Source organism: Saccopteryx bilineata, chromosome 2 (genome assembly GCF_036850765.1).
Source record: "Saccopteryx bilineata isolate mSacBil1 chromosome 2, mSacBil1_pri_phased_curated, whole genome shotgun sequence".
In the NCBI taxonomy this organism is placed as follows: domain Eukaryota; kingdom Metazoa; phylum Chordata; class Mammalia; order Chiroptera; family Emballonuridae; genus Saccopteryx; species Saccopteryx bilineata.
Window position 1 is genome coordinate 286,654,090 of NC_089491.1, and position 12,038 is coordinate 286,666,127.

At 42.6% G+C, this 12,038-nt stretch overlaps 1 protein-coding gene across 1 annotated transcript in view; it reads left to right on the forward strand.

Annotated features, from left to right (window-relative positions):
• The window catches only part of BRINP2 (BMP/retinoic acid inducible neural specific 2), a 98,247-nt gene that overhangs the window by 65,629 nt on the left and 20,580 nt on the right, over positions 1-12,038 (forward strand). Inside the window, exons 3-4 of the mRNA XM_066261211.1 lie at positions 8,519-8,709; positions 9,821-10,029. Of these exons, the coding sequence (XP_066117308.1) occupies positions 8,519-8,709; positions 9,821-10,029 (400 nt within the window). The remainder of the gene's footprint in view (positions 1-8,518; positions 8,710-9,820; positions 10,030-12,038) is intronic.

Sequence of the window (12,038 nt, forward strand, 5' to 3'; positions counted from 1 at the left end):
TGTTCAGCAGTTTGGGACAAAAATAACTGCAATCACTTCAGAATATAGATAGAGATAGAGATTTTTGAGTTAGAGTTAAAATAATTCTATGTTGGTAATGGACGGTGGCTTCATTGAACACATTGGATTTTATCCTCCAAACTGGATTATACCTTTCCCAAACATTTTTAGGGGGGTTGTTATTAATCATTTTAGGGGTATGTTGTTCACTCTAGGCTGATCTAAAATATAATGGGGAAGGAACTAAACTTCTGTTAAGTATAGCAGTTTCCTGAAGCACCCTTTAGGAGTACATGCAGCGTGAACACCTTTCACAGGTCCAGCCCACATTAGAGAGCTCTGGTCACCCTGTGGCTTCACTTGAGAGCCCTGTATGTCATGGCTGCTGCTGTTCTGAAGGCACTTTCCATCGGGGCCTTGCTCATGTTTGCAATGTCTGCTTTCGCAGACGGTTTTACTGGATCATGAACACAGTAGGAGAAGATTTTCAGAGACATGGCTAAGGTGAAGTGGCGATGTATTTGGTGCCCTAATTGAAACGAAGATGATGGCTTCGTTGAGGTAGCGTGCACGAATTAATTGCTATATGGAAAATATCCTTTTCCTAGGGAGGAAAGGAACCTAGATGATTTCTTACTGGAATAAGAAAACTACTAGATGAAAAATCAGAGACGAACATTTATTCTTTGAATAGCTCAGGCTGATATCCAGTACTGCCATCTGAGGTTTTCGGCTGCTGGAAAGAACCAGGTTAATAAGTTCTGCAATCATGTCTTCACCACTTTCTGACTCAAACTCCGTTTGCAGACATTTGCTCTATTATTTCGATTTCATGAAAGGCTCTAAAGGGTAGGAAGGAACTTAGTGAAAGTCAAAGAGAAGACCCCTGGGCACCCTGGGAGTCTGAACCTTCCTGCAGCCAGCTGAGGACTCATGACTGATTCTGACCTGACAGTGTCCTGATGCATCTGGTTTTTTTTTTCGATGAAACTCACTTCCCCCACCACATACACACTAATACACTTTCCTGCTCACAAAAGCATGATTGCCCCTTGGAGTTTCGCAGGGGAGGTGGAATAGCACGGTAGTAAATGGAGCCAGACAGCTCGTAGTTAAATTCTCACTCCTCCACCTACTGGGTGTTACCTACTGGGAAATTAACTTATTTGTGCCTCAATTTCCTCATCCATAAAATAAGGATAATTATATTTTCCTCCTTATAGGGATGTTTTAAATATTACATTGGTTGATACTTACAAGATGCTTTGAATTGTTAACCCTCATTTTTTATTTGTGCATAAAAAGCTTCCTAAGACAGTATCACTCATTTTTTTTAACGTCTTTGTTATTCTGTGTTGCAATTTCTTGAGCAGACACAGGAGTTGGAACAAGACCTTTATGTTTGATTCCTCCCCTAGTACCCTTCATTTTTTTCTAGGGCTTAATTTCTCCTCCTGCAAATGGGCATATGGAAACTGCCTTAATCCAAAAAGGTTTTGCTTTGGTGTAAATGGTGCACTGTGTTTTAGACACACTGTAAACTCATGTTTTGTGTAGATAATTAAAAGAATATAATGTTCCAGGCAATGAAAATATTTTGGTTAGAAGACAGTAACCATTTAAAAAGAATTAAAATGCAATAAAATACACTTAACCTACACAAGGAAAACTGCCACAGTAAAAGCAGTCTGGTACTGACCTGGGTCTTTTTTTTTTCTTTTTTCTTTTTAAATTCATTTTAGAGAGGAGAGGGAGAGACAAAGAGAGAGAGAGGAGAGACAGAGAGAGAGAAGGGGGGGAGGAGCTGGAAGCATCAACTCCCATATGTACCTTGACCAGACAAGCCCAGGTTTTCGAACTGGTGACCTCAGCATTTCCAGGTTGAGGCTTTATCCACTGCGCCACCACAGGTCAGGCCTGACCTGGGTCTTGATCTCAGCTCTGCCACTTGCTGGGAGACGTGTACTTTACTTTTGTAACTTTCATTATTGCTATTGTCACCATCCTCACAGTTGTCAGTAACCCTGGGGGAGACTCAGGACTCTAGCTTTTTGTCCTGATTCTGGTTCCAACTAGTTATATTGCTTTAGGCAAACTGCTTCCCTGTTTCTCGGTTTTCTCATAAAATAAGGGGACTGAGTGGTCCTTCTCAACTGCTATGCCTGCTGGTGCCAGCAGGGCCACAGACGGATTAGAAGCGTGCCCAGGGATGGATGCCTTCAGCCCTTGGAGCAGCTGGGCAGGGTCAGCAGGACTCCCTGTGCTGGTCTCCCCAGGGCTGTTGTTCATTGGTCCCAGCACATCCCATAAAGAGAATGTTCAATGAATGCCATCATGTGAAAAAAAAAATTGGCAAATAGTGCCCAAATGTTTCTTCTAATTCTAACAGTCCAAATTTCCCTCTTGACTGTGTGTAACATCAGGCAAAGTACTTAGCTTTTTGAGCTTTGAGATCCTTATTCATGTACATGGATATACTCAAAACACTTTGGTTTGGATAAAATACATGACTTTCCAAGTCTGATGTTGGACAACGGAAGATGAAGTCTAAGGAAAAGTGCAAAACTCCAAACCAGTTACTTCCTTGGGGGACCTTGTTAGAGCCAGTGAGAGGACTGAGCCTGCGGGGCTCTAATGCTGGGTGTGATGCCCAGCACAGTCGGAGGGAGAGCTCGGTATTCACTGGCCGTGGACCGTGGACAGTCATGGGAAGTTGTCCATGTGCACTGAAGACAATGGAAGAGGACCCAGAATCAGTTTAGATAAAACATAAGAAAATGCCATCAGTGCCTTGATTTATATATATTAAAAATGCACAAAGTTATGTAAGTTACATGTTTACAAATCAAATCTAATTTTTCCATTGATACGTATACACCTGTATAATGCTTCACTTCCATTTCAGATCAATCATGAATTGGTTGTTGTGTCTATGTAGTCTCATTCTGTAACTTTTTCCTTTAATCAAGTTGTCAATAATTTGCAAACAACTAAAAGAGGGACAAATATACCGCGATGGAAAATGATTTGACTTTGGGTGATGGGCACACAGAGCAATCAACAGTTCAAATACTATAGAGGAGTTTACCTGAAACCTATGTGTTCTTTTTTAAAAATTTATTTAGAAATTAAATTTAAGGGGGTGACCAGAGCCGAGCTATCTGGCCAGGATGCTATTTTATTGTTTTTGATGCAATTGTAAATGGGATTATCTCCTTTATTTCTCTCTTTGATATTTCATTATTAGAAATACAACAGATTTTTTATATAGATTTTGTATTCTGCAACATTACTGAATTTGTTTATTAGTTCTAATAGTTCTTTGGCAGAGCCTTTAGGGTTTTCTCTATATAATACCAGGCCATCTACAAACAGAGACAATTTTACTTCTTCCTTTTCTATTTAGATGTATTTTATTTCTTTTTCTTGTCAAATTGCTTTGATGAGGACTTCCAGTACTATACTGAATAAAAGTGGTAAGAGTGACCAACCTCGTCTTATTCCTTATCTTAGAGAAAAAGCTTTCAGCTTCTTATCCTTAAGTGTGATGTTAACTCTGAGCTGGTCATATATTGCCTCTATTATGCTGAGGTATGTTCTTTCTACACCAACTTTGTTGAGAGGTTTTTCTTTATCTTTTTTTTTAAAGTCATAAATGGATGTTGAATTTTGTCAACTCTTTCTGACTCTACTGAGATGATCATACGATCTATAATTTTGTTAATATGGTAGATCACATTAATTGATTTGTGGATGTCAAACCATCCTTTCATTCCTGGAATAAATCCCATTCGATCATGGTGCCTGATCCTTGTGCTGTCCTGTTGAATTCAGTTTGCTCATATTTTGTTGAGATTTTTTTTGCATCTATGTAAGTCAGGGATATTGGCCAGTAATTGTCTTTTCTTATACTGTTCTTGTTTGATTGTGGTAACAGGGTAAAGCTGGCCTTGTAAGATGAGAATGGCAGTCTTCTTTCCTCTTTTTTCTTTTTCTTTTTCCTTTTCTTTTTGGAAGAGCTTGAGAAGGATTAATATTACAAATCCTTCTTTAAGTTTTTGGTGGAATTCACCAGGGAAGCCATCTGAACCTGGACTTTTCTTTGTTGGGAGGTTTTTAATTACTAATTCAGTTTTCTTATCAGAAATTGGTCTCTTCAGATTTTCTATTTCTTCATAATTTAGTCTGGGTAGATGTTTCTAAGAATTTATACATTTCCGTTAGGTTGTCCAAATTGTTGGTGTATAATTGTTCTTAGTTGTATATTGTGATCTTTGTATTTGTGTGCTATCAGTTGTAATGTCACCTCTTAAGTGTTTAATATTATTTACTTGAGTCTTGTTTTTATTTCTTGGTCTAGCTAACAATTTGGTTACTATTTAAAAAAAACCCAGCTTTTAGTTTTATTTATCTATTCCATTGATTCTTTTAGTCTCTATGTCTTTAATTCCTACTCTGATCTTTGTTATTTATTTCCTTCCTTCTACTAACGTTTTTGTTTGTTTGTTTGTTTTTTGTATTTTTCCTAAGTGAGAAGTGGGGGAGAGGCAGACCGACAGACTCTGGCATGTGCCCGACTGGGATCTACCTGACATGCCCACCAGGGGGTGATGCTGGGCCTGTCTGGGGTGTTACTCTGCTGCAATTGGAGCCATTGTAGCACCTGAGGCAGAGGCCATGGAGCCATCCTCAGCTCCTAGGCCAACTTTGCTCCAATGGAGCCTTGGCAGCAGGAGGGGAAGAGAGAGATAGAGAGAAAGGAGAGGGGGAAGGGTGAAGAAGCAGATGGGTACTTCTCCTGTGTGCCCTGGCTGGGAATTGAACCCAGGACTTCTACACACCAGGCCGACGCCCTACCGCTGAGCCAACCAGCCAGGGCCTCCACTAACTTTTTGGGCTTTATTTGTTCTTTTGTATTTCTTTGAAGTTAGGTTGCATATTTAAGATCTTCATTTTTTAATATAGGCATTTATTGCTATAATCTTTCCTCTTAGAACTGCTTTTACTGCATCCCAAAGTTTACTATAACTGAATTCTAATTCCATAGCACTGGGGTCACAAGAGATGCATGATGAGATTTCAATCTTCTTAAATTTATTAAGATTTGTTGTGGTCTAACATATGATCTATCCTGGAGAATGTTGCATGTGCACTTGAGAAGAATGTGTGTTTTGCTGCTGTTTGGTAGAATGATCTCTAAGAACCAGTTAAGTCCATCTAGTCCAATGTTTCTTTGTTAATTTGCTGTCTGGATGATCTATCCATTGTTGAATGTGGGCTATTGCAGTCCCCTTCTATTATTGTATTGCTTTTTATCTCTCCCTTCATAACTGTTAATATTTGTTATATATATTTATCTGCTCTTATGTTGGGTGCACACATTTTCACAAATATAAAATCTCAATGAATCAATATCTTTATCATTATATAATGACTTTTTCTGTCTCTTGTTGCAGCCTTTGGCTTCCAATCTCTTTTGTCTGGTAAAAATATAGCTTCTCCAGCTTTATTTTTGGTGTCCATTTACACAGATTATCATTTTCCATTCTTTCACTTCCAGGACATGTGTCCCTAAAGCTGAAACGAGTCTCTTATAGGCAGTATGCACTTGGGTCTTGTTTTCTTTTTTTTTTTTTTTTCATTTTTCTAAAGCTGGAAACGGGGAGGCAGTCAGACAGACTCCCGCATGCGCCCGACCAGGATCCACCCGGCATGCCCACCAGGGGGCAATGCTCTGCCCCTCTGGGGCGTCGCTCTGTTGCATCCAGAGCCACTCTAGAGCCTGAGGCAGAGGCCACAGAGCCATCCCCAGTGCCCGGGCCATTCCTTGCTCCAGTGGAGCCTCGCTGCGGGAGGGGAAAAGAGAGACAGAGAGGAAGGAGAGGGGGAGGGGTAGAGAAGCAGATGGGCGCTTCTCCTGTGTGCCCTGGCCCGGAATCGAACCCGGGACTCCTGCACGCCGGGCCGACGCTCTACCACTGAGCCAACTGGCCAGGGCCTTGTTTTATTTTTTCAAGCCATTAAGCTACTCTGTGTCTTTTTATTGGCCATCCAGCCAATCAGAAATGAGATCATGCAACTGTTCTTCACGTGGTAGTGGGATTTGGGATAAAAAAACACTCTTGAAAAATACTCTGTACTTGCATTAAAGTTTAGCATTTTATGCACAAAGGAAATAAATAAGAACATATTATTATGAACTTGCCTGCTTAGATAAATAAAGCCACACAGCAGGCATTTTAAAAGACTTTGTTGGAACTGTGAGTTATTAGTCATCCCTTTTCTTTTGTTTCCCTGGTAATGTTTGGCACGTGCCCCTCCTCTCTAGTCTAAATACAGTCTCTAGATTTAGATGCAGGGATTCAATAGCCTCAAATTGAGCATAGATTTTTATTTATTTATTTCAAACCATTTTTTTCATAGCCCTATCATTGTGCTTCATGAACTAGGGGGAAGATCAGACCAAGGCTTAGCACTATCATGATGAGAAGAGTTGAGATGGATGATAAAGTTGAGAAGACTTTACATTTTGTCATTTCCTAAGGTAGTAGAGCTGGTCCTTACTAGTATAAGTTTAGAAGTTTAGAGGCAATGGGAAACTTCTTTCTTACTAATGGAGATGATCCTTTACATTTCATGCCAGTACTAAGATTCCCCTTGGAAATCTGTTCCCTTTAAAATACAGACAATTCAGGGAGGAACAAAGCATAAAGAGTAAGATTCTAGATGGAACTGGAAAGGACCATTGCCGTCTTCTAGAATAGGGCTTCTCAGAGTGCACATGCTCTGAGTTCCATTCAGGATGTCCATGTTGACATTTGCACTGAAGATCTAAAAACAATAGTGAATAAAACTTCTGGCATCTTAGTTTGAATAAAGGCAGTCTCATCAAAGTACACCAGTGGTCATGTATCTTCATCATTGCATACTTGCACCAAAACACACACACAACACACGTGCACACATGTGCGCACACACGTATGCTAGATTTATGTAAGAATGTCCTTGAAGCAGTGAAATATATTAATTGTATTGGATCTTGACCTTTGAGTATATATCTTTTTAATCTTCTGTATGATAACACACATAAAGCATGTGTCGGAGGTGACTAAAGAATGATGATTATCTTACAGAAAAGTACTTTTGTGATTGAGTTGTGAGCTGAACTAGTCACTTTTTACGTGGAACTAATTTTTTTCTTGACAACCAACAGACAAACTATGGTTATTCAGACTTTAGTGCTTGGCAGACATTTTCTAAAAAAAAAAAGAAAAGAAAAGAAAAGAGAAAAGAGAGCGAGAGGGAGAAGGAAGTAAGCCTGTCTCTTTAAAGAAAACAACTGACAGTATTTATTACCAATGATAAAATTGAAGCTTTCAAACAAAAAATGAGTATTTTTGGAGAACTCCTATCTGTCATCATGAGCTTGACAGCTTTCCAATATTTAAAGACTTTTCTGATGAGATTGGTGGTAATATTAATGAATATAATGTTTTGATGTTATATAATGAAAAGTGTCAAAATGTAGAAGATCTGAATAACTCAGTGTTCCCATATTTCCCAGATGACTAATGCATGGTATTACAAAATGAGAAGGGTTGCAAGATCTACTCCAAGCACAATGTGGAACACTGGATTGTAATGTAACAGAGTATGAGAAGCCCACTGATACAGCTCCAGATTCCACACTGGAACTAACTTTTAAGGCACTACCTTCTTATGTAGCATGGTACCATAAGAGAATATTGACAATGATCATAACAGATTGAGTGCAGAAGCCAACACAAGAATGCAACTCTCACTCAGCTAGATAGTAAAAAGATTTGCACAAATGCACTGATGTGACTCACTTGTGCTAAATTAGTTGTTTCAGAACATATAGTTGGTATCATATACATATGTTATTTATGTTATATGAAATGGATTTATTGCTGTTATCTTTCAATAATAAATTAATTAAATGTTTCTCAGTTTTAATTTCTAAAATGGCTATTATTAGTAGATATAAGCCACATAAATATAAAGGAGACAATCAATTTGAAGAGTGAGAAGGGGTCCTGAGATGAAAATGTTTGAGAAGTGTTGTTCTAAACCAATATCCAACTTTACACAGACCTGGCCACGCCTGGTGATGTGATTCATCGCATGGGGCCAGTGGTGACTAGATCCTATCTCTGCAAACCACTGTTCCAACGTTTTTCTTGTTTATTTCCCCTCCTACACTACTACCGAGACTTCCTTCGTATGATTGAGCAGATCTGCTACTCTCCAATGAGAAAGGCTATGAGAGTAAGTTATGGCGGCGGTCAGCCGAAGTAGGGTCTGCTCACAGCCCAGGAACGAGAAGCTGGGGGGAGGCCAAGGCCCTCTTTCAGGCAGCGGTGACTCCCTCTGGACAGATGTGACCTGAGAGTGGATGAGCGGGGTCTGGGCAGGAAGAACATGACCAACTGCAGCCTTTAGGTCTCTTGTTCCAAAATACAATGAGCTTTTCCTTATCCCTTGACGTTTCCTCCAGGGAGTTTGCCCGTTGGAAAGTGAACAACTTGGCTCTGGAGAGGAAGGACTTCTTCAGTTTGCCGTTGCCTCTTGCCCCGGAGTTCATCCGAAACATCCGTCTCCTGGGAAGGAGACCCAACCTGCAGCAGGTTACTGAAAACCTGATCAAGAAGTACGGCACTCACTTCCTGCTCTCCGCCACCCTGGGAGGTAAGCAGCGTGGTGATGCTGTGTGAACTGGCTGCCAGGTTGTTGAATATAGCTTGAAGGCCCACTGAGTACAGTTTCAACAGTCCTCCTGGATCTTTTTGTTTTTCCTGGCTTCTTATTGCCTGAGAAATGTTTCCTTTCTGGTGCCTTTGAGGATGGTATAGTTTCTTAACATCCAAATTCACCCCAGGACATTGCTGTTGGCTTATCAGCATCCTCCTGAAGAAGGGCTTGGGGTAAAGAATCTGGGGCAGACACAGACGCCTGCCAAACCCTGGCCAGCAGGGGGCGCTCCCAGTTTCCTTCTGACGGAGCCACTTAGCCCTGAAGTTTCTCCACATCCCAACATGTGCTATGCTACAGTTGTCAGACCCACCGGCAAAGAAACAAATTTTATTGACTCCCTGCCCCCTACTTCCTTTATATAAAGACTGGTATCCCGACAAACCAATTCTAATGACTCTGGGCTGGAGGGAGGTAAGGGTGGAGTGGGGACGGTGTAATCTTAGCTAGGACCCCGGGTATAACCAGGGGCTCTGAAGAGGCAGAGCCCTCTCTGCTCTGGGAAGAAAAAAGGTAGGATTTATTATAGCATTTAATACACTGTCTAGTGGTCTGGTGGACAAAAAGGAGCTCTCCGGGGGTTGCAGCCAGCTGCCGCCGCATGTGGTGGGTGTTGGGTGTTTGATGGGGAGAGAGGGACCTTGAACTTCAAGGCTTTTGCCCTTTTGGAGGGAGCAGATATATCCATGGCAATTTCTCATAAACAACTTGAGAGGAAGAATTGTATCTCCCCCATGGAGGTAGATTGCCCGAGATAGAGATCAATGGAGGATGTGGAATGGACAAGCTGGGTGCGAAGAGAGACTTTGGGGAGACTGACAGGACTAAGGAGGGGGAGAGGGCATCTCGTGAGGCGGGAACGCCCGTTGTCCTGTGACGTAGTCCAATGGGATTTTTCTCAATGTGAAAGGGATGGGGAAGAGGCCATCCGCAGGAGTACTGGGCTCCTTCTCAGCTCCATCTGTCCTGGCCAAGAGTTTCATGTTCTTATTGGTAGGGGCTGAGGGAGCAGAAGGCCTCACCCGTGAACCCATGTTGTTTGCTACAGGAGAAGAGTCCCTGACCATTTTTGTGGACAAGCGGAAACTGAGCCGGAAGACAGAGACAGCGGGAAGTGCCCCTACCATCGGGGGTGGCGGGAACAGCTCTGCTGTGTCCCTGGAGACCTTGCATCAGCTGGCAGCCTCCTACTTCATCGATAGAGAAAGCACACTGCGGCGGCTGCACCACATCCAGATAGCCACAGGGGCCATCAAGGTAACGGCCTGAGAGGGCCTGAGGGCAGGTGGAGGTGGGCAGAGGGAGACCCAGGGGAGCCGGAGTCTCAGCCAGCTCCAAGTCAGCCAGGCCTGACTGATTGAAGGGGGAGGAAGCTTTCTGATGGAGACACAACCAGTTCTCAACATGGTCCAAGTCTGCACCCTAGCAAACAGTCACGGAGCATCTGCTCTGAGGCTCACTCCAGCTGAGGAACTGCAGAGAAAGGTAGGCATGGTCCGTCCTCTCCCGAGGTCCCATTCTAGTAGGGGACAGGGATGGTAAACAATTAAATAGCAACAAAGCAATTTTTGATAATGCTCAAAAGAAAAGGCAGAATCACAAGGTACAGATTTCTTGGGGGGAGAGAAGGGAGCAGATAATATTCACCAGGTTGGTCGGGGGAGGGCAACTTGGCTTTAGATTTTGAGGCTGAGATTGGGAAGAAAAGAAGCTAGCTGTGTGTAGATCTGAGGGAAGATGTTTGAGCAGAGGGACCAGTCTGTGCTAAGGCCCTGAGGCAGGAGCCAGCGTGGTGCCTTGGCGGGACACAGAGAAGGCTGCTCTGACCGCAGGGAGGTGAGTGGGAAAGGCGCTGGCACAAGATGAGGTTCAGAAGTAGGGGGAGCCGAATCACACCGCCACGATCGAGAATTTGGAAATGGCCCAAGCACAATGGAAAGCAAGTGGAGAGTTTTAAGCCAAGGAATGAAAAGATCAATACGACTGCATCTTTAATAACCATAACCTCCACCCCACTGTCTCTACGTCCATCTAGAAGAGTCCCAGGAAAGTTCATATAGTTTTAGATAAGACTAGTGAAAATACTTGAGAACAGCGGAGTCTCAAAATTCCAAATATTAAGTTTGGGTGGCAAGTAAGGGTTAATCTTGTCTGATATCCTGCCTTTATCCTACCCAAAATTCACAAGGAAGTTCTGTTTTTTATTTATTAGTCAATAACTATTTCGAATGCCTGTTATGTGTCAGGCACTGTCCCGGGGACTGAGAATCCAAGAGTCAACAAAACATATTAAGCCCATGGCCCCATGCAGCTTAAATTCCAGCAGCGGAGGCATAATTAGATAACCATGCCATGCCAGATGGATCAATGATTTGAGAAAATGGAACCAGGGCAAAGCGGGTGATGGGCGCCTGGTGCATCAGGGAAGACCTGTCTGGAGGAATGCCGTTTAAGCAGAGATTGGGATGAAATGGGGGATTAAGCCACATGGGTATCTTGAGTGAGCACATTCTAGACAGAGGGAAGAGCAAACACTAGCCCTCGAGTGGGAGTGTTGTTGGGGTGGTCCTGGAACACCATCTGGAGTGCTGTCAGAGGGGGGTGAAGGGGGAGAGGAGACCACACGGTTATAGAGGACCGGTCATGAGGGCATCGCTGATTAGTGACTACTGCTGTGGTCCAGGGAGAAATAACGGTGGCGTGTTTGCACAAAGCTGGCTGTAAAGAGGCAGTGAGAAGTTGGTGGATTCAGAATACATTTTGATAACAGATCCTACAGGATCACTAATGAATTGGAAGGAAGGAGTCAAGGTTAACAGCAAGATTTTTGGCCTGAGCAACTGGATGAACAGCAATTTTATTTACTTAGAAGGATCATACTGGGGGAGGAGCAGATCTGAAAGGAGTGAATCAAGAGTGTGGTTTTCAACATATTGAACCTGACATTTCTATTAGAAAGCCAAGTAGAGATACCTAACAGGCAGTTGGATATGGATACCAGGATTTCAAGAGAAAGATCATGGTTGGAAATATAAATTTGGCATACGAATATATAGACATGCATAGTTGGGATTTAAAACTAGGGGGAAAAGCGAGATGAGATCACCCGAGGAGTGAGGCGCTGGTCCAGTGGCCCGAGGGCTGAGCTGTGAAGCACATCAATATCCGGAAACGGGGAAGAGGAGGACCCGACAAAGCGGCTGAGACAAACAGAAAGGGAGGAAGAGAACCAGCGTCAGACTGCAAAGCCGCGTGAGGAAAGTATG